Source organism: Harpegnathos saltator, unplaced genomic scaffold, assembly GCF_003227715.2.
Source record: "Harpegnathos saltator strain DR-91 unplaced genomic scaffold, Hsal_v8.6 scaffold627, whole genome shotgun sequence".
NCBI lineage: Eukaryota > Metazoa > Arthropoda > Insecta > Hymenoptera > Formicidae > Harpegnathos > Harpegnathos saltator.
The window spans coordinates 386,635-407,913 of NW_020230457.1; the positions used below are offsets into that span (position 1 = coordinate 386,635).

Sequence of the window (21,279 nt, forward strand, 5' to 3'; positions counted from 1 at the left end):
TACTATTACTATTTACTAGCCTTCTATACCCATTTTCATAAAATTTTCATATTTTTGTTCAGTGAACTACATCTCACTTTCATGCTTTTTCCATAACTCAAATGTTTTATCTCTTTTTCAATCCACTATCAAATAAACCGTTAACTTTGTTGAATTAAAATTATTAGGAAACTATAAATTTTATTTTACATTATTTTATAAATAGGGAAATTTACATTTGCAAACACACAATACATACAGTGTTGGATGTAAGTGTAAAGTGAAATTTTCGAGATAAAATTTTTTTTACAGCTTCAAAAAAATCGTATATATTTACCTTCTTACATGTTTATCCGCTTTTAATTAAATATCTAGAAAATATTACGATATACCAATACGTTTGTCCAGCATAGTATACATATATGTGTAATACATGTATAAAATCGACTTTTTAATATACATATTGCTTCGCTAATGCTCTTAAAAACTTAGCTTTCCGAATATTCGCCGCTTCTCTTTGGATCTCTTCGTTGTTATTAGAGTTCAATTCTAGCAAACCAATAACTTTGATCTGTAAAAATTAAGAAATATATACTTTACATAGTATAGAAAAATTTATAAATTTATTAGAAGCTTAAATGAAAACTAAGATTGGTTAATTGTATAATATTCGTATTAATTACTTAATTTATGTATTTACCGCGAGTTGTTTCCGGTGATGCTCCCCGCGCTTTGCATGTTGATGTATGAGATACTCTAATAATGTAATATCCCAGATACAGTGATAATATGCATCCATGGCATCAGCGGTTGCACAGTTCTTTTGATCACTAGATGCCATTTTAAATGCCAGAGAATAATCTACCTCTTCTAAAAACTGACACAATATAGCCGCCTGAGTATAACACTGTAAATGAGCGCAGCACTTGATCATTCTTCTGTAAACAAGATCGTCTATCTGTGTGCGTAGTATGGGTTGGCTAAACAAATCACTAGCTACCATGATGGCCTTTAAATAATATTTCATCGCGCTTTCGTAGTACGCCAAAACTAAAAGAAATAAATTAAATAACATTGAATTTTTATATATGTAAGTATTAAAATGATGATATTCGATACATCGCGACGCATGAACTTACCGAAATTAAGATCGCCCATTAGTCTGAGCCATGGCACATTGCAGGGATAATATTTCAGAGCTTGTATTAACAATTGGAACAATATTTCCCCGATATATCGGATGTTGTATGAATTTGCACTGTAAATGATATATAACTCATGTGAATATTATTCAAATATTATGAATACCACTTGTAAGTAGTAGTAAAGCATTCACTCTCAATGTCATAATGTGTATTGCATAGTATGTATGTACAAGATAAGGCACCTAAAACAGGCCGCCTGAATAACTTTGAAAATATGCAAAATGGAAAAAATGTTAAACAGAAGTAGGTTTTTAAGTGACACATTACATAGCAATAGTATGATCTTGAATAGCATCATCAAAGTTATGGAAGTCACCTTGAATTTTTTAAAATGGAAATCCTCGTATTTATTACATCATTTTCTTCTACCAATTAATTTTTGAACAACTTTTATCTAGAATATTAAAAAAAAAGATTCAACCTTGAAAAGGAAAATTTTCTCAACCTGCCTGCAACCTTGATGCTGTTCAAGGTCATACTAGTGTTGCTGTGTGATGCATCTCACTTGAAACCCTACAACTTCTGTATTTAACATTTTTTTCCAACCTGCATATTTTCAAAGGTGGCCTGTTTTTAGGTGCCTCACTTTGTGTAATGAATGATGGGGAACACTACAATGGTGGATGTAGTGATACTACAATTCACATACTTTGGTACTCCGGCAGGCCAAAGAGTAAGATACTGTGTATGCAATTCCAGACTAGATTCGTCGCGCAAAACGTTACGTAAACGTGCTAGCAACGATATCACCACAGTGAGTACCATAGGTTCACGTAACCGAGTAAGAGTACTTGTAATACTGGCGACAACATCCCTCGACGCATTACTTCCAGAACTTCCACTGTTGCCACCGCTACCGCTGCCACCGCTGCGTTTTTGCGTCTGTTCTCTGCTAGGACCAAATGCTGCTAAAACTGAAAAGACACACATATTTGGTGCTTATGACGGAGAGTGTTTAGTCTAGTTCCTATCGTGTAAAGCAATCGAGATAATTCACAAGAAGTTTGGCGTGAAACAATTTAATCGTGAAACAAGTTTGTCGAATTCTCAAGATTATCGCGGATACTGTGAGGTATGATGCTTTCGTTTCAAGTGGAAAAATATATACTCATGTCCCATGCCTCTCGCGGAAATTTGCGAGTCCCCTTGTACTTGACGATGTCTTGGCAAACGCTGCTAACGGCGGCCGCGAACTCCGTGTAACTCCAGCGTTTCTCCAAACTGGTGAGATAATCCCACTCTGCCATGTTTAACAGAAAGACCGTGCAGTACTCTATTATTTCTTGTCGCGGGATTACTTGGTCGGTCGCTTGTAAGGCACCAAGACACTGCTTACACCGTGCAACCATACTTTGCATATCAGCTGAAATAATAAATGATTCTGAAGAACGATAAATTATCCAGAATTATAAATTTGTCGTTATTTTCAGAGATATTTCCGATTAATCTCTTTTCGGGCGAATTATCTTGGTCTTGGAATAAAAATAAAATAAAATAAGGGTTTCAAGACTTTCCATACATATTGTGTCGTATAAAGTGTTGAAATTAAACGGACAACTAAATACATTCATACATACAGACATTGGTCGTCGGCCAAGTATGAAGACACTTCCATATTTCGACGAGTAGGCATTCCCAGCTCACTAACTTGCACAACTTGTAGACCTGAGATTTTGCTGCAGTTTTCATGTGCTCCTGCAGCTCACTATCCAAAACTTTCAGCAGCTCAATTGCACCGTCGAAATTTTTAAACATCACCAATTCTCGACTCTTTGCGAGCAGAACATACGAATAATCCTGCATGAAACCTCTCGAGAGAGACATCACCACACTCTGCAATGGAATAGGCAATTCCCAACAGCCATTAACGTTCCACAATGGTTTCATACGATGTTTACCATCCAGATGGATCAACGTCTCACGGATTTCATGACTGTCGTAAGTCGCTATCAACTTCTGTTCCAGTTCAAATACTTCGATTCTTGTGTTATCTGTAAATTATAGTGGAATTGATTAATTTACCTGCAAATTACAATGGAAACGGAAGTTCAGAGTCAACATATAAGAGAAGTAAAGGAGAAAATTATTTTGAAAATGGTCTTATTTGTTTCTGCTTTTTAGATACAGATTTTCCCAATAGTGCTCCCTTGAGTTCATTTTGTTAATTAAATATAAAATCTCATGTCTTACATTTTTTTCTTCATTATATTATAAAAACTACTTACGTATATATGGTATAGGTGATATACCCCAGTCGTTATTTAGCAACAAGTTTGGTAATTCTATTTCGTCGGATACACTTGCCTGTTTAATGATAGCCAGTTCCGTCTCATCAAATAATGACGAGAAGGAGGAATCATTAAGTATTTTCAGAGCAAGCCCTTCTATACCGGTAGTGTTTATAAGATAAAGAAGGTAACGCGAGATTCGTTTCTTATCCATAGGCGATGCCTTTTCTATAACGTTATTTAAGGCCTAAAAAAATAAAACACAAATGAGACGATAAGAAGAGTGAAAGCATTCAGTTTTAAATACATTTAAAAGTTCGGAGAAATGATTTCCCTGAGAATGACATAATAATGAAAATCTGACGGCTACATGAATATTTAGAAACAAATTAAAATTTATACCCAAAATAGAACGTCCAAACCCTTAGAGCCGGCTGCTTTAATTTCAGTTACATAATCACCCAGGATTATGCTGTCATCGAGGATTTTCCTGACGAGATTCAAGCATTGTATTTGCAGTAGAAGATCCCGAGCAACTATAATTTTCCTGTTAACAGACCCGCCTTGTATGTCTAACTCCAAGTTATCTCTATAAACCTGAGGTATCTCCCTGAAAACATTGTCTGTTTGCAAAATCTGCAATATGTTCTGCAGATTTTGCACATATCGCGTGAATACATTATTCGAAAATGCGTACACATCGATCCTATTCGATATGCAAAAGTATACTTACAGTATATTGATCCTTGATCGAGGACTGCAAACGTTGAGTGAGACTAGGAGTGATATTTTCTATCGGTACCTCACACGCGAGACAAGCGCCCTCCAAGAATTCCTTTTGTACTTTGCAGTACGTTAATTTCACTGTTGAATCTAGTTTACTGTACCGCTCCTTTGCCTGTCTGATATGACACTTAGCATCTTGATATTCCTCCCTCAATAAATAATACATCGCAAGATCATAATGTATCTAAAAAGGGGTAAAAAAATTTCCTTAAATTACACTATATTCCTTAAATTACACTATATTCCTTAAATTACACTATATTCCTTAAATTACACTATATTCCTTAAATTACACTATATTCCTTAAATTACTCTACATTAATACAAAAGTAATATTTAGTTTATAAACTTCCTACCTGGCATTTAAATTCATCTATATTCACTGGATACATGTTTTCCCAATTTTGCTTGATTTCTATACTATCCTCAGTCAACATTTGAAAAGTATCAAAAGAGAGAACCATTGGCTTTATATCGGATGCTTCTAAAATAGTGTTTAGGGCACTTACGCTGTTGGGTATATGTGCTTCTAATTTCCTAATAATGTCATCCACTATGCCTGGTGGTACATATGTCGATTCTTGAAAGCCTGGTCTAATTTATAACATATTGGTAAAAATATTCCAAGTATTAATAAAAAATTGCCAACCAAGACATTATAATATCAAGACAGAACTCACATATGAAGTAATTGTTGTTTTGGCTGTTTGTTACTTAAAGCTCTATAAATAATTGCCCTTAAGTGCCATCTATGATACAAAACCAATGTGAACAAAAGTTGGTCGGAGACTTTCTCTATAAAGAATTCTGGAATTGTAGGTATCTCTACCATGACATCAGATGTGATATAAAATAAATCTTGCAATAGTGTTAATTGTATCGGCAGAGGTAGTTTCTTCTCTAGTATATCCAAGTCCCATTTGAGATATGCTGCTACTTTCAAAGAAAGTATCTTCAATGCTAAATTCCTGTGAGACCACTTATTTACACCATTAGGCTTTACATCGTTTGACTCGGTATCAATTGTTTTGAGCTCAATCTCCTTTTGGTCAGAATTAATCGTCATAAATTTAATTATCAGGTCCGTGGGTGATGGATCTATAGGAGTGGAACAAAACGCATATAATGTTACTTAATGTCTCATTAAAGATGCAAATACTTGATAAAGATTTTACCTGGGAAGGGTTTTGATAAATGTTTCTGCAGCAACGAAGGATTTAGTAAAAATTCGAACCATAATATTGTGTCCGGTGAAATCGGCACTGTGCCTGGTCTAAGCAAATCTACGTCCATGGTAAGAATATTGTCATTAATGTATCCGTACAATTGATACTCTTCACGATACGGGATAACCCACAACAGATACAAAATGCAATACCGCCGTGAACCGTCATTGACTGTTTAAATCCATGAATCATAAAGAGTGGAGAAGGATTGGTTGTGTTTAGAATTTATTCATCGCAAAGTGAATGTGCTGATTGGCTATCAAACAGGCAATTACTAGAATTGTTATCAGAGAAATGTAGGGACCTTATTATTAGCCGATAGGGAAGAATATTTCCGAACTGATGGTATCACTTGCGTACGAACTGATTTCGGAGCGATTTAAATCGCCCCGATCGAGTAACGTTAAAATACTCGTCTCGGCGGTGAAATAATGCAATCTTTCGGTGATGATACTCTGATTGCTTGTCTAAATGTTGAAAAGAAGCATAGAATTTTGCAAGAAGAAAGCCGAGACAGAGTTCTGCAAGAAATAAGCGATAACGAATTGGGTAAATATTTTAAACACAGCTTGTCGCTCTCGAAGTTCGGGAACGAAGATAACGACACGAATAAGTCAAAACTGTCACACTTTGCAAGCAATAAAAAGGAAATAACAAGAAAAGATGAGTCTGATATTGGAAAATATTTTGAAAATAGCGTTACATTTGTTAATATTGATAGTGAGAAGAATTTGTCGTTAGCATCAAGTTCTTCGAAAGAGGATAAAAATCTCTCTTCCCAGAGACATAGAAGCTGCCATAAAATAAGCAGTAAGAACGCTAATATAACTTATTTGAATGAGAAGTGTCTTTTTAATATCATAGAGAAAAGTGATGAGCCTAATATAGAACAGATTCAGAAAAATAAGACTGATGATACTGAAAAAAATAAAATTGGTAATAACTATGTTACATCATCATCAGCTGTCAATTGTACATACGATAAAGAAAGTTCAGGGATTATTTTGTCTTTGCCTCTTTGTACTCAAGACCGATGCAAACTGGCATCATGGGGCTTGCCACTAAATATTCTTCAGGTATTAAATTATGATATATTATTATATTAAGATATATTTAGTAGATTATTACATGTATACATACATACACATGTGCACATTGACATACATATGCATGATTTTAATAATTGTTATTTTTCAGAAATATATCGCTCGTGGAGTTGAAAATATGTTTGCATGGCAAATGGAGTGTTTGTCGAATCACAAGATAATACAGGAGAAACAGAATCTTGTATATTCTGCACCTACTTCAGCAGGAAAGACTCTTGTTGCTGAAATTCTTTTGATCAAGACTGTCCTAGAAAGGCAGAAGAAAGTAATCTTCATCCTACCATTTGTTTCTGTTGTTAGGGAAAAAATGTATTACTTTCAAGTAAGATCATACTTGAGTTAATTTTGTTGTACAAATATTTTGGCTGTATAATTTTACTTAAGTGAATTCGGTATTCAGGATTTATTGTCTGATAGTGGAATAAGAGTGGAGGGATTTATGGGCGGTATGGTGCCACCTGGAGGTTTTGCTGCTACTCAGGTTGCAATAGCGACCATAGAAAAGGCAAATTCTTTGGTGAATCGTCTGATGGAAGAAAATGATCTAAGTAGTTTAGGAGCTGTAGTAATAGATGAATTGCATCTGCTCGGTGATGCCAATCGTGGCTATCTTCTGGAACTGCTCTTAACAAAATTGAAATATATGACTATTCGGTAAGCTCGATAACATAATTGTATGTGTCTCACGGAATAATTTGAATTTTTCTTTTAGCAACGACGATATCAATATCCAGCTAATCGGCATGTCAGCCACATTGCCGAATTTGTCTTTGTTAGCCAAATGGTTAGATGCTGAATTGTATAAAACTGAATTTCGTCCTATTCCTTTAAATGAATATTGCAAAGTAAGAAAGTTTCTATTACTGTTTGCTGTTTAAAATACTAGGAATATTTTTATACTTCTTGAAAAAAACTAAATAATACAAATTCTATTTTTATACTGTTTAAAGCTCCTGACCTCTCACTGTAATCATATTATACAATGGTGTCAGAAATAAGAACTCTCGTGTGATTTACATTTGCAATGTGTGTTGAAATCAGTTAGTTTTTTATGTGAGCAGAAACATGCTGGGAAATATGTTGCAAGGAAATAATTGATTTCAATAATACTCGACAGAAATAGATCACATATATGATTTCTTGCTTCATGATTCAATATGATTACAGTGAGGGGTCAAGAGTTTCAAGACAGTTTCTACTTACAGATAGGAACACATGTATATGACAATAAGTTTAGACTCGTTAGAAAATTGGCAATAGTACCAGAATTAGAAGCGGACGCGGATAATATTCTTCAGCTTTGTATCGAGACAATAAGCGCCGGTCACAGCGTGTTAATCTTCTGTCCTACGAAGAAATGGTGTGAAAAATTGGCACAGCAAGTTGCAGTAGCTTTCTTCAAGTTAGGTATGTTCAAAATCAAAACTCGGGTAAACGTAGATTCTCTTTTTATTATACACACATGTTTTCCATAATTTTATATTCCTCTCTTTCTCCCTGTAAAACATAACAAAACGTAACTGCGAAGAATATATATCTTATGTACGTCCTTTACATCCAATAGGTTCTGGAAATAGTACATTTGGAGGGATTTTGAAAAAGGAGATCAATCCTGAGTTAATTCACGAAACTCTGGAGCAACTGAAACGCAGTCCGAGCGGCTTGGACAATATTTTGAAAAGTACGATCTCGTTCGGCATCGCTTTCCATCATGCTGGGCTCACGATGGACGAGCGTGATATCATAGAAGGATCCTTCAGGTAATGATTCTTCCAATTTTTTCTTTTTTTTTTACTAACTTCTCATGTCGTGTACTAATTCAAGCTCGGTATTATTATTTTAGAACTGGATCTTTGAGAGTCCTCGTAGCAACGTCGACATTAAGCAGCGGAGTGAACTTGCCCGCACGAAGAGTAATCATAAGATCGCCCATGTTCGGTCCTAATTTGTTGAACACTTTAACTTACAAGCAGATGATAGGTCGTGCCGGCCGTATGGGGAAAGACAGCGCAGGTAAAGGCAATGCGTAGGAATATATTCACAGAATGTAGCGTATGACTTTCTTCCGTTGCTTTCATCGTTTCAGCCTGAAATTTCAATTTTTCAGGAGAAAGTATACTGATATGCAAACCAACTGAACGCAACGCGGCAGTGTCATTGCTCTCTGCGATTCTAGACCCGATTGAATCTTGCCTCAACGATTCTACGTTGTTGATAAGAGCGCTCCTGGAAGCCGTAGCTAGCGAAGTTTTATATACCTCGGAAGATTTGGAGTTATATATCAATTGTACTTTGCTGAGCTTGAGCGAGCAGTCTAATGTGCAAACTTTCTCCAGTGAAGCGATTAAATTCCTATTGGACAATGAATTTCTATTGTGAGCATGCAATTTTAATTCTCCCTCTCTCTCAACATTTTTAAAAATACGTAATTAAGTGTTTTTACTACTTGTTATATCGAGCAGATTGCAAACTACAGAGAAAGAAACACGATGGATAGCGACGTCGTTGGGAAAGGCGTGCTTGGCTGCTTCCGTACCTCCCAGGGAAGGATTATTCCTGTTCGAGGAGTTACAAAAGGCTAGAAGATGCTTTGTTTTGGACACAGAGTTGCATGTGATATATTTGGTAACACCGCTCGGCTCCGGCAGTCAAATCGAAACTGTCGATTGGATGACATTTCACGAGTTGTGGAATATCATGTCCGAAAGCGAGCGCAGAGTTGGAAGACTCGTCGGAGTCGAAGAACGCTTCCTGCTGTCAGCTATCCGAGGAATCATTAGACCCGGAAAATCGGTAACCATCGTTTGTTTATCGTAGATAAGATACCTGTCTACTGTGAGCATAAAAACCACCAAGTAAATTCGATGCTCATCTTATTTATTATTTAATCTCGTGTTATTTAAATCGTTTCTAATATGCTCCGCTCTATAGTTGAATATACACAAGAGATTCTACAGTGCGTTGGCATTGCATGAGTTGGTGAACGAGGTTCCGCTTAACATAGTCTGCAAGAAGTACGGCTGTTGCCGCGGAGTGCTGCAAACTTTACAGCAGTCCGCTGCTACGTACGCAGGTAAATAAACCATGACAAGACATTTGATACCGTTCGAATTATTCATCGGACGAAGTTTAATTTCTGATTATCTTCCTCTAGGCATGGTCACGCAATTTTGCAAACAGTTACGCTGGGACTGCATGGAATTGTTGATAAGTCAATTTCAAACGAGATTACAATTCGGTGTCTGCAGAGAATTGTTAGATCTGCTGCGCCTGCCGATGTTAAACGGCTTGCGGGCGAGAAGCCTGTATAAACAAGGGATCACGTGTGTGGCGGACTTGGCTGTTGCTAACGAGCTTAACGTTGAACGCGCACTTTACAATGCTCTTCCTTTCGAAAGGTATGTATGTGAATTATAAATCATAATTTTATGTTATATATTCTCCTTCTCCCCCTCTCTGCCTATCTCTCCTTTTTCTCTTGTTGATACAAGTTGATCCTTTGTATTCATGTTCAGTGAGAAAGATTACGAAGGAGAATATGCGCTCGAGACGGAGAAAAGAAATAAAATAAGGACGGTATTTGTCACTGGAAGAGATGGGCTCACACCGCAGCAAGCGGCAATTCTGTTGGTTCAAGAAGCGCGAATGTTGGTTCAGGTTTGCAATTTTCGCACTCTGAGAGTGATTCCTGATATAATTATTAAGAGGTTGAATTAGTTCTGGTCTCTAGCAATAGATGACTTTAGTAACAGGTTAATGGTTAGTACGAATGTTGAAATCTAGCATCATTGAAAGATTTGACATTTCTTTATGACATATGACAATTTGCACGCTATTGTTACTGATAATTTTATTGTTTATAAGCATCTAAAATGGATACAAAATTGCATTTTCGATATTCATTACTTGTTTTATTTGATTTGAAAAATCGCCAACTGAAGCTCGTGAAATGCTTGTTACAACTTATGGTGATCAAGCTTCATCGTATTCCAACTGTAAATTTTGGTTTCTACGACTCAAAAGTGGTGATTTCGATTTGAGTGACAAAGAACGTACTGGTGAACCAAACAAATTCGAAGATTCTGAATTGCAAGCATTATTGAATGAAAACACCGCTCAAACGGAAAAACAATTGGCTAAATAGTTCAACGTCAATGAATCAATAATTTCTAAACGCCTACGCACCATGGGAAATATTCAAAAGGAAGGCAAATGGCTTCCATGCTATTGAGTGAAAGTGCAATTGCAAGTCGTTTGAATATTGCCATGTCTTTGCTTACCAGACAGAAAAAAATAATTTTTTGTGGCGAATTATAACTGGAGATGAAAAGTGGATTTATTTTGATAATCCAAACCGAAAAAATCATGAGTTGATCCAAGACAACCATCAACATCGACGCCAAAACGGAACATTCACAGTCACAAAGTAATGCTCTGTATTTGGTGGGATATGGAAAGTGTGGTGTACTATGAGCTTCTAAAACCGAATGAAACAGTTACGGGGGGGGGGGGGCGATATCAGCAACAATTGAACAAATTGAATGATGAATTGGTGCAAAAAAGGCCAGCGATAGCCAGCAATAGACGCAAGGTAATTCTTTTGCACGATAATGCTCGTCCACATGTTGCTTCAATCGTTAAACAAACATTGTTAGAGCTCGAATGGGAAATTCTTCCGCATCCAGCGTACTCTCCAGACCTAGCACCACCTGATTACTATCTATTTCGATCGATGCAACACGCTTTGGCAGGTATACACTTGAATAATTACGAGGATGTGCAAAAATTGGTGTCTGATTGGATTGTTTCGAAAGACAGATTGTTTTATTGTCGCGGAACTGCCATGTTACCAGAAAGATGGGAAAAAGTCACAGCTAACGACGGAAAATATTTTGATTGATATAAATTCAACCATTTCTTTAAAATAAAGATAAAAAATTTGACAAAATAAGATCAGAATTAATTCAATCTCCTCATTAATGACGATTTAAAATAATGTGGCACTGATTGTTTGCAGAACGAGCTGGGACTCGATCAACTTCCGTGGGAGCAGAAAGAACGATCTCTCGAAATAAATACACAGGCAAGAAATATCAAGGATGCGTCCAGTACCCAAGAACAATCTCAAGTCCAAATGGATGCAGATAATTCCAAGTCTGCAAAAGTAGGAACATCCATCACGGAAAATTCGCCACGTGATAAGCTTGCGAGTAACGAGAATCGAAAGGATGATACTTCGAGCGCCGACACACGCAAAGAAGCTGTCGAAATTAATGTATCTGAAAAGAAGAGAACCACTGAATCACTCGCAAGCTTGGAAAACAACGAAAATGCGTCAAATTTTTGTGACATGAGTAGTCCCGATATGATAGAAAACGACGAATGTTTGAACATCTCTGAAGAAATAAAAGATTATTCTGAGATCGATAACAGTATTAAGTTGAAAAGGAAGAATAAAGAAGAAGATATTAATATATTTAACAAGAAGCCAAAAATCTCCAGTTCGAATGAAATTGAAGACACCGATGAGGATCAGACGGAAAAAAATACAAGCATGTCTATTCTGAATACGCGTGGTAAGTCACGTTCGAGAAGTCCCAGTCTGTTTGACGACAGTTTGAATCTCGACACGCAGATGTGCGACATTCTCGAGCAGAATGTCATAGATTTATCTGGACTGGAGGACTGCAATACATTCGAGAGCAAGTATAACGTCGCGAGTGCATTGCAGAAGAAATCTGCAGATCCGAGTGGCAGCAATGCGCAAATGTGCAATGAGAATAACACGAAAGTACACGCCCCCATAGACGTGGCGCATTTATCATCGAAGAACAGCATACTGTCGTGGGACGACGATTCGTGGAACGATTTTGCGGAGTTACCGAAGAAGGTTGTCGAGAATACGAAGAGGGAAATATTACAAGGCAAGATCAAAGACATTGTGAATACGAGCTCGTCCATTGCTTCAAGAAATGCGAAGACTTGCGCGCAAAATAACAAGGTGGATCTACATAACACGGGCGTCAAGAAGCGCACAGCAGTCGCGGTTAAGGAGAAAGCGCTACGAAAGTCGAAGTTGCTGAATATAACGACCACGCAATCGCCCGTGACGAACGTAATCGTCTTTAGGGATCAGCGGAAGATATCCGTGGACTCCAACGGATCCGATTCGGACATCATCATCGCTTCGCAGCACTTCGAGTCTCCCTTAAACAACAGCAAGAGTCGAGTGAAGACACAGCTGGAGAAGAGAATACATAAGATACGTTCTCAGAAACTCGTCGAGAGCACGGAAGAAATAAACAATCGCGTGAATTCCCCCATGGGAGCAATACCAAGTGACGCAGTGGAAGACAGCGCCAAGAAAAGGGTAACGCTGAAGTTGAAGGAAATTTTGCCGCGAAATTTTGGCGTAGGCAGCTTCATATATGATTCCGAAGATGAAGTGGTGGCTGATTCGAAGTCAGTTTCAACAGTTAAACGACACGGGACGCAGTTAAGCGTTTCGAAGGAGAAAATAAAGCCGAATACAGAGATTGCACCGCAACCTGATAGCAATGTGGATTTGTTGAATGGCACGATAGATTGGAAAACCTTGAACATCGTGAAAGTTGCGAACAACAGGGCGACTTTCAGTCTGTTCAAGCGCGAGGTATTGAAAAAACGAAGCTTCGCGTTGGCCTTACATTGTGACATGTACGTGGACAATACAAATAATATCGGGTCGAAGATTTGTATCAACGGCACGGAGAAAAAACGAAAATTGAAGAAGTCTGTAAATTACATACACGGGAGGAAGGAGATTCGCGGTGCTGCGATTTCCTGGGAAAGTAATATCGCATATTACATCTCATTCAGTAACACACAAGGTGAGAGAAGTGAGAATCATACGATATTGTTGTAGCATAATAAAATTAATCGTACGACTGCCTTTCCAATCATCGAGTACCGTCTCTCTTTTACAATTTGATACAAGCTGAATTTTGTAACTCTTCTAGATGCAAAAATCTCCACCAAAGAACAAATTACTCTGTTGAAAGAGTTGCTTTCCGATGCGGCTTTATATGTGAAATGCTTTGCGATCAAAGATACATATAAACTGCTGTATCGATGTTGCGCTATCTCGGCCAAATGCAGATTTCTCGATCCAGTGATAGCGCACTGGTTATACACCAATGACTTCGAGGGAAATTTCAGCGAACTGGTAAAACTGCAGCGAATATGTTGTTACTTGCTGTACACGATGATTTGAAAAAGACTAGAACTGATGATACGTGAATTTTGAATAGGTGACGCAATACTTTCCCCAAGGAAATTTTATAATGAAACGTACGAATTCCTGCTGCAACGTAGGCCCTGGGATGGATGTGCAAAATTCTTTGCCAGGCGAGTTTAGATCGGCCGCAGAAGCCGTGCTTACGTGGCACATGACGGATAGCATCACGAGTAAATTAGAAGAACTCAATCCTGTGTTACTTCATACGTTTAGAGGTAAGTTTTACTTAAATATTCAGTAGGATTCGTGACTGCAGTTGTTGTTCGCGGCCCAAAAATATTAAACGGGAAATTCCAAAAATAAAGAATTCCTAAGCTTGAAATTGCCTTATTATAATTATATAAAAATATAATGTAAAAATGTATTAGGAGGTTGAATTAATTCTGGTCTTATCTTGTTAATTTTTCTATCTTTATTTTAAAGCAATGATTAAATTTACATCGATCAAAATATTTTCCGTCGTTAGCTATGATTTTTCCTCATCTTTCTGGCAACATAGCGGTTCCGCAATGATAGAACGATCTGTCTTTCGAAACAATCCAGACACCAGTTTTTGCACATCCTCGTAATTATTCAAGTATATACCTACCAAAGCGTGTTGCATCGATCGAAATAGATAGTAATCAGGTGGTGCTAGGTCTGGAGAGTACGCTGGATGCGGAAGAATTTCCCATTCGAGCTCTAACAATGTTTGTAACGATTGAAGCAACATGTGGACGAGCATTATCATGCAAAAGAATTACCTTGCGTCTATTGCTGGCTATCGCTGGCCTTTTTTGCACCAATTCATCATTCAATTTGTTCAATTGTTGCTGATATCGCCCCCCCCCCCCCGTAACTGTTTCATTCGGTTTTAGAAGCTCATAGTACACCACACTTTCCATATCCCACCAAATACAGAGCATTACTTTGTGACTGTGAATGTTTCGTTGGCGTCCGAATGGCGTCGATGTTGATGGTTGTCTTGGATCAACTCATGATTTTTTCGGTTTGGATTATCAAAATAAATCCACTTTTCATCTCCAATTATAATTCGCCACAAAACCCATGCTTACCATACACAAAAAATTCTTTTTTCTGTATGGTAAGCAAAGACATGGCAATATTCAAACGACTTGCAATTGCACTTTCACTCAATAGCATGGAAGCCATTTGCCTTCCTTTTGAATATTTCCCATGGCGTGTAGGCGTTTAGAAATTGTTGATTTATCGACGTTGAACTATTCAGCCAATTGTTTTTCCGTTTGAGCGATGTTTTCATTCAATAATGCTTGCAATTCAGAATCTTCGAATTTTTTTGATTGACCAGTACGTTCTTTGTCATTCAAATCGAAATCAGCACTTTTGAATCGTTGAAACCAAAATTTACAGTTGTAATACGATGGATCTTGATCACCATAAGTTGTAACAAACATATCACGAGCTTCAGTTGCTAATTTCTTCAAATCAAACAAAAAAAGTAATGAATGTCGACAATGCAATTTTGTATGATCCATTTTAGACGCATATAAACAATGAAGCTATCAGTAACAATAACGCGCAAACTGTCATGTCATAGAGGAATGTCAAATCTTTTAGTATTGCCAAATGTCAACATTCGTATTAACCATTAACTTGTTACCAAAGCCATTTGTTGCTAGGGGCTAGAATTAATTCAACTTCCTAATATTTAAATATGTACGTACAAGATATTTTTCATTGCTGCACCGTCTCTTGAGGATTAAGCTAAAATGTCAGAATTCCACTCACTCGTCAAAGAGAGGGCACAAGTATAATAATGTACAATATATTTCATTATTGCTTAATGTCGATAATGTTTCATGATATGTAATTTATCAATCAAACTTTTTCATGTATATAAACGTCTTATATATAAGGTTCGATATTATCCACACGGTTTTGGGCGTCCGTAGTAGGTCTTGGAACATATCACCCGCGAATATGGGAGAATTACTTTGTATCTGTATGAACATGCTCATTAATATTCGTGTTCTCTTTTAGACATAGAGATGAGAATAGCGACGATTTTAGCGTGCATGGAATTATCAGGTATTGGCGTGAATTTGAAGGCATTGCAAGAGACACTATCGGTTATTTTAAGCGAGATGCAATCTTTAGAAACAAGAGCTTATGATCTGGCAGGTAGAAAATTTAATTTATCATCGTCCAAAGAAGTTGGACAGGTTCGTACGCTCTCGAAACTGCAATTAAGCCTATGCATCTAATATTATCATGATGCATAATTTCAAATATACGTCTCGTAGGTACTGGGATTGTACAAAGATAAGAAAGTCAGTACGAGCAAAGCAGTCTTGGAGAAATGCGACAATCCAATATCACGTCTCGTAATCTCATGGCGTAAATTAAACGCAACGAAAACAAAAGTAATCATTCACATTGTTATCGCGTCTCCGTAATATAGAAGTAAATTAAAATTATAATATATAATATGCGTATCGGTGATAATTATATAATATGTAATTATTAATAAGGTAAAACTTTAGAATAGGACTTCTTCCGAATTTTGATATTTATTTGCTGCTCTCATGGTAAAAATCTTTGTTGTGACTCCGACAGTGATAATCAATCGGGGGAGCCCGAAAAAAATGTTACCTACTTATTTTTTGAACAACTTTTTTGGTAAATATTCAGAAGTACTATTATATCAAAATCTACGTTTTCTTGTTCAGTAATTTACAAAACTAGCTGTAAAAAAACATATATACAAAGTTTTACATATACAGGGTGTTCTAAAAAGATATGTCAAAAATTTAAAGAGATATTCCTCACACCTGAAGGGTGAAAAAATGTTATATGGACGTAGGTGCGGAAATGCTTATTTCAGGAGTTATGTTGAAAATACTGTTAGCTGTATTACTTACACAAGGAAAAATTTAGGATTAATTATTGTAGACGACAGTCATTTAATTTACATTTGGTCGGTTTATTTACATTTGGTTTTAATGTGACCTTGAGTTAGTTATAATAAATGTTGAAAATATTCGCCATTTGCCTGAATATAAGCAGTGACACGTCGACGCATTACCACCAGCCGTACTAAGGGATTTCCCTCAACGATATACATTTTGCCAATGGTTCATACGTAAGGATGTCAATCCTAACTTTATTCCTGCAGTGCTGTTTACGGAGACCACAGTTTACCAGAGATGAGATTGTTAATTTTCACAATGAACACATCTGGGCAGATAATAATCCATACAAAATCGCTCCATCTCGTCACCAGCAAAAGTTTTCTGTTAATGTATGGACTAGTATCATCGGTGATTATTTAATAGGACTCTATTTTCTTCCACCAAATCTTACAGCGCTTGTGTACATAGATTTCTTAGAAAATCATCTTCCTATTCTGTTAGAAAATGTTCCGTTGATGATTAGACAAAACATGTACTTTATGCATGATGGAGCTCTTCCTCATTTCAGCAAAATTAGTCGTGATTTTCTCGATCAAACTTACGGTGATCGATGGATAGGAAGAGGTGAACCTACTTTGTGGCCTCCACGTTCCCCGGATCTCAATCCGATAGACTTTTATTTGTGGGGATATTTAAAGGCAATCGTATATGCTACAACAATACGTGATATTCAAGATCTTCGTGACCGTATCACTGCAGGTTGCGAGACAATCCGCTGTATGCCAGGCATTTTTGAATGTGTCCGTGAATCAATGCGTCGACGTGTCACTGTTTGTATTCAGGCGAATGGCGAACATTTTCAACATTTATTATAACTAACTCAAGGTTACATTAAAAACAAATGCAAATAAGCCTAATTAAACAATTGTCGTCTACAATAATTAATCCTAAATTTTTCCTTGTGTAAGTAATACAGCTAATAGTATTTTCAACATAACTCCTGAAATATGCATTTCCGCACCTACGTCCATATAACATTTTTTCATCCTTCAGGTGTGAAGAATATCTCCTTAAATTTTTGACATATCATTTTAGAATACCCTGTATATTAAGGAAGAGAGAAGGGGACTAAGATCTTTACAGGAAAAAACACGAAAATTTTATTCCATATATTTAAATTTTTAAATACCGATTTTATACTGATTAAATACCGTTCACAATTGTTACTCGAATCTTTTGCCTTACTAAAAACAGATAAGTCTACGATATACTAAAAATGAATACTGAAAAGATTAGACCTCTACGCAAGGTAGGACTTATCATAAATTACAAGCAAAATAAAGCAGACCATTATTCACAATCATACTCTGCTTTGATCAAAAGTACAAATTTATATTATAAAGTCTAAATTATAGCGGAGAATAGTTTATGTCTTTAGTTTATTAAAGTTCATTTTTTTTTATACTTTTACTCAATAGTTTAAATTTGGTACATTTCTCCTTCAGAGTTTTATAAGATCCGAAAAAAATAAGTCGGTAACATTTTTTTCGGGCTCTCTCCATTGATTATCATTGTCGTAGTCACAACAAAGATTTTTATCCAGCAAGTAGCAAAAATATATCAAAATTCGGAAAAAGCCCTATTCTAAAGTTTTACCACTAATAATAATAAATTAATAATAAATAATTATATAATTATGTAATATGTATTTGAACATATGATCTTTTCTCTTCTACAGATCGTCTACCCATTGTTGAATTTATCTCAAGAAGATTCTCGTATTCATGGGAATTGCATAACTTGCACAGTGACGGGTAGAGTTTCAATGCATGAACCAAATCTGCAGAACGTGCCGAAGGATTTTCATTTCGAAGATAATAATCTCCTCGTGAGCGTAAGAAGGTCCTTCGTACCGGCCTTGGGCAACGTGATGCTGTCTGCAGACTATTGTCAACTCGAATTACGTCTCTTGACTCACTTTTCACAAGATTCGGTGCTGTGTGAAATCATGAAACAGCAGGGTGACATCTTCAAAAGCATTGCCGCTAAATGGAACAACGTAATCGAAGAAGAGGTACTCAATAACGACGTTATTAAGCGCAAAAATCTTTCCACGACATTCTTATGAATTATTTATGTGTACTATTGAACTATTTACATATTATTTATTTTGTTTTATTGTTATTATTACTTTAGGGAACACCTCATCTTGGAAAAGCACACGCGAGCGCTGATTCAAACGAAATCAAAGTCACTCAGTGAAATAAACTCCCCTGAAATAATTATTTTCATGATCTGTGCAAGTTTTCATTCTCGTATTCAGGTGACCAACGAGATGCGTCAGCGTACCAAACAATTATGCTACGGCATGATCTACGGTATGGGGGTGAAGTCGTTGGCTGAAAATCTGTGTATAAGCGAGACCGAGGCTCAACATTTTTTAGAATCCTTTATGAACGCATATCCTGGCATATACAAGTGGTTGGATGACACGCTAGAGAAAGCGCATCACAATGGATACGTGACAACGTTACTCGGAAGGCGCAGGCAACTTCCAGACTTAAGAAGCACGAAGTCGTCTACGAGAGGTAAGTCGATTGCCGCACATTAACATAAAATGTTGCATTAAGCACTTCATTAAGCAGTGTATAAACTTCAAATTGTGAAGATGCAATTTCTCAAACCTCCTGCTCATTGAATTGTTAAGCGCAAGCGGAACGGCAAGCTGTGAACACAAAGGTACAAGGCTCTGCGGCGGACATAGTTAAAAAAGCTATGATAATTATAGAAGAAAAGATGAGGCACAGCTTTCCGGATTCTGTTATAGTATTTCCCGAGACGCAAGGTACCCGTAAACTAAGGAGAAACAGTCGCGATATGCTACAAAGAGGTGGTTATTTAGTTTTACAACTGCACGATGAATTGTTATATGAGGTAAGCGCACGGTAATATAAATGCATTTTCGAGAATAGATGTAGATTTATAGTGGGTCCATATGAAAAAAATTAATCACACCCAAAAAAAAGTAATTTCAGAACAAGCGAAATCGTCTAAATTTTAGAGAATTTTATTCTTACACATGGTCTGAAGAGGATTCCTCTAAGATTAAGAGGAAAATATTATAAACACGTTATTGTTAAAGTTAGAGGGATTATATGTTACATATATAATGCAAATCTTATTGATTTTCTTATTGACTTTAATATAAATTTCTTCTTATACAAAAATTATTTAATCTTTTTTTAAGAAGATTATTATTTATTCTTACTGTACTTTATTCTTACTGGTTATATTAGTTAATTTGAAAAAATTATAATGTATACTGAAAAGTAATATATATATATATATATATAGATGTATTTCTAATTCCAGTTTTACAAGTAGGCACAAATAAAACAAGATCGTCATAACAAATAAACTTTCAATCAGTTTTGTTGTGGATTTCATAGATACAAATATGTTCATATCCAATTGTATGAAACATAGAAGAAAAAATATATTATTCAACTTCTCGCAATAGATATTTTTTATATTTGACCAAATATGGGTAAATTATCTTTGTTTTATGTTACAGCAACACATATACCTTTTTTAAAAAGCATTCCAAATATTCTGACCTATGAGTATATAGTTTTTTTTGTTCATGTCATGGAGGTAGAGCATGACTGAACAAAAGAAACCGACATTTAAATCAACATATTCCTCTTTATATATAAGATAAAAATTGATATAAGGAAATCCTCTTGAAATAAGAGGAAAATAGTTAGAATAATATCTAATAAATTTTAGATGAGTGGTTCACTTTAATCGCTTTATTGAAAGAGGAATCCTTTTTCTGTAAAAGGCTTTGCTTAGAATATGAGACTATGGAAAAAATCACTTTACAAATAGAATATCTTTTTTTGGGTGCATTATTATTTAAACGTTCGGATCATGTAGAAATACAATTAAGGACAATTAATGTATTAATATATTGTCTCAGGTAAATTCAGCAGATTTGAAAGAAGTCGCCATAATAATTAAAGAGTCGATGGAGGATGTATGCCAACTTACTGTGCCATTACCTGTGAAAGTGAGAGTTGGCCCTGCATGGGGCGATTTAACTGATTATAAATTTTAGAGGTTTTTATCGTTACACTAAAACTTTTTTTTTCGTTCTATATATTTCTACTTTTATATATCTTTTATAATCAGTCACGCTGAGCTACGTATGAATCATGAGTCAATATTTACAAGTAGATGTTTTATATATTTATCTTTTTTATTTATAAAAATTATAAATATCCTTAATCTCGATTACCGCAATTTATCTGCGATTTACATTGTATGTAAATTACGGGGAATAGAGATCAGGATAAGATGGCAAAAATTGTAAACAATATTTATATATAGATATACAATGGAGATTTTTATATTTTCTATGTATTTGTATTTTTTATTACGCTGAAATACCTGCAAGTTACATTATCAATATTTAATGAAAAATATTGTAAAAAAATACATTTTACATCTCTTTTTCCTTGCTTTATAAGAATTCCCTTTCAATATGTTTTTAGGATATTCTTTAACAACTATGTCGTATAAAAAAATGAAACTAATG

At 35.9% G+C, this 21,279-nt stretch overlaps 2 protein-coding genes across 5 annotated transcripts; one reads left to right on the forward strand and one right to left on the reverse strand.

Moving 5' to 3' along the window:
* Positions 1 to 292: 292 nt before the first annotated feature.
* Positions 293 to 5,585, reverse strand: IntS8 (integrator complex subunit 8). The gene is made up of 12 exons (XM_019843237.2): positions 5,374 to 5,585; positions 4,879 to 5,296; positions 4,555 to 4,792; positions 4,146 to 4,382; positions 3,815 to 4,060; positions 3,410 to 3,659; positions 2,762 to 3,175; positions 2,293 to 2,547; positions 1,834 to 2,098; positions 1,119 to 1,237; positions 680 to 1,029; positions 293 to 550 (listed from the first exon to the last, which is right to left on the reverse strand). The coding sequence occupies exons 1-12, from the start codon at positions 5,489 to 5,491 to the stop codon at positions 431 to 433; spliced, it is 3,030 nt and encodes a 1,009-aa protein (XP_019698796.1). The 5' UTR covers positions 5,492 to 5,585; the 3' UTR covers positions 293 to 430.
* Positions 5,586 to 5,817: 232 nt separating this feature from the next.
* Positions 5,818 to 21,268, forward strand: DNApol-theta (DNA polymerase theta). Of its 4 annotated transcripts, XR_003113819.1 has the most exons (22): positions 5,818 to 6,500; positions 6,622 to 6,852; positions 6,931 to 7,184; positions 7,243 to 7,375; positions 7,736 to 7,937; positions 8,095 to 8,290; positions 8,374 to 8,543; positions 8,638 to 8,905; positions 8,993 to 9,323; positions 9,462 to 9,603; positions 9,685 to 9,928; positions 10,046 to 10,187; positions 11,548 to 13,399; positions 13,529 to 13,734; positions 13,820 to 14,021; positions 15,808 to 15,989; positions 16,071 to 16,190; positions 18,418 to 18,753; positions 19,003 to 19,267; positions 19,387 to 19,418; positions 19,507 to 19,613; positions 20,662 to 20,802. XR_003113819.1 is itself a non-coding variant. In XM_011147953.3 (21 exons), the coding sequence occupies exons 1-21, from the start codon at positions 5,856 to 5,858 to the stop codon at positions 20,797 to 20,799; spliced, it is 6,486 nt and encodes a 2,161-aa protein (XP_011146255.1). In that variant the 3' UTR covers positions 20,800 to 21,268. The 4 variants fall into 4 exon arrangements, 3 of the variants coding, with proteins under 3 accessions (XP_011146257.1, XP_025160360.1, XP_011146255.1); XM_011147953.3 differs by having other exon boundaries at positions 5,856 to 6,500; positions 19,387 to 19,613; positions 20,662 to 21,268; XM_011147955.3 differs by lacking the exons at positions 19,387 to 19,418; positions 19,507 to 19,613; positions 20,662 to 20,802 and having other exon boundaries at positions 18,876 to 19,022.
* The last annotated feature ends 11 nt before the right edge of the window (positions 21,269 to 21,279 follow it).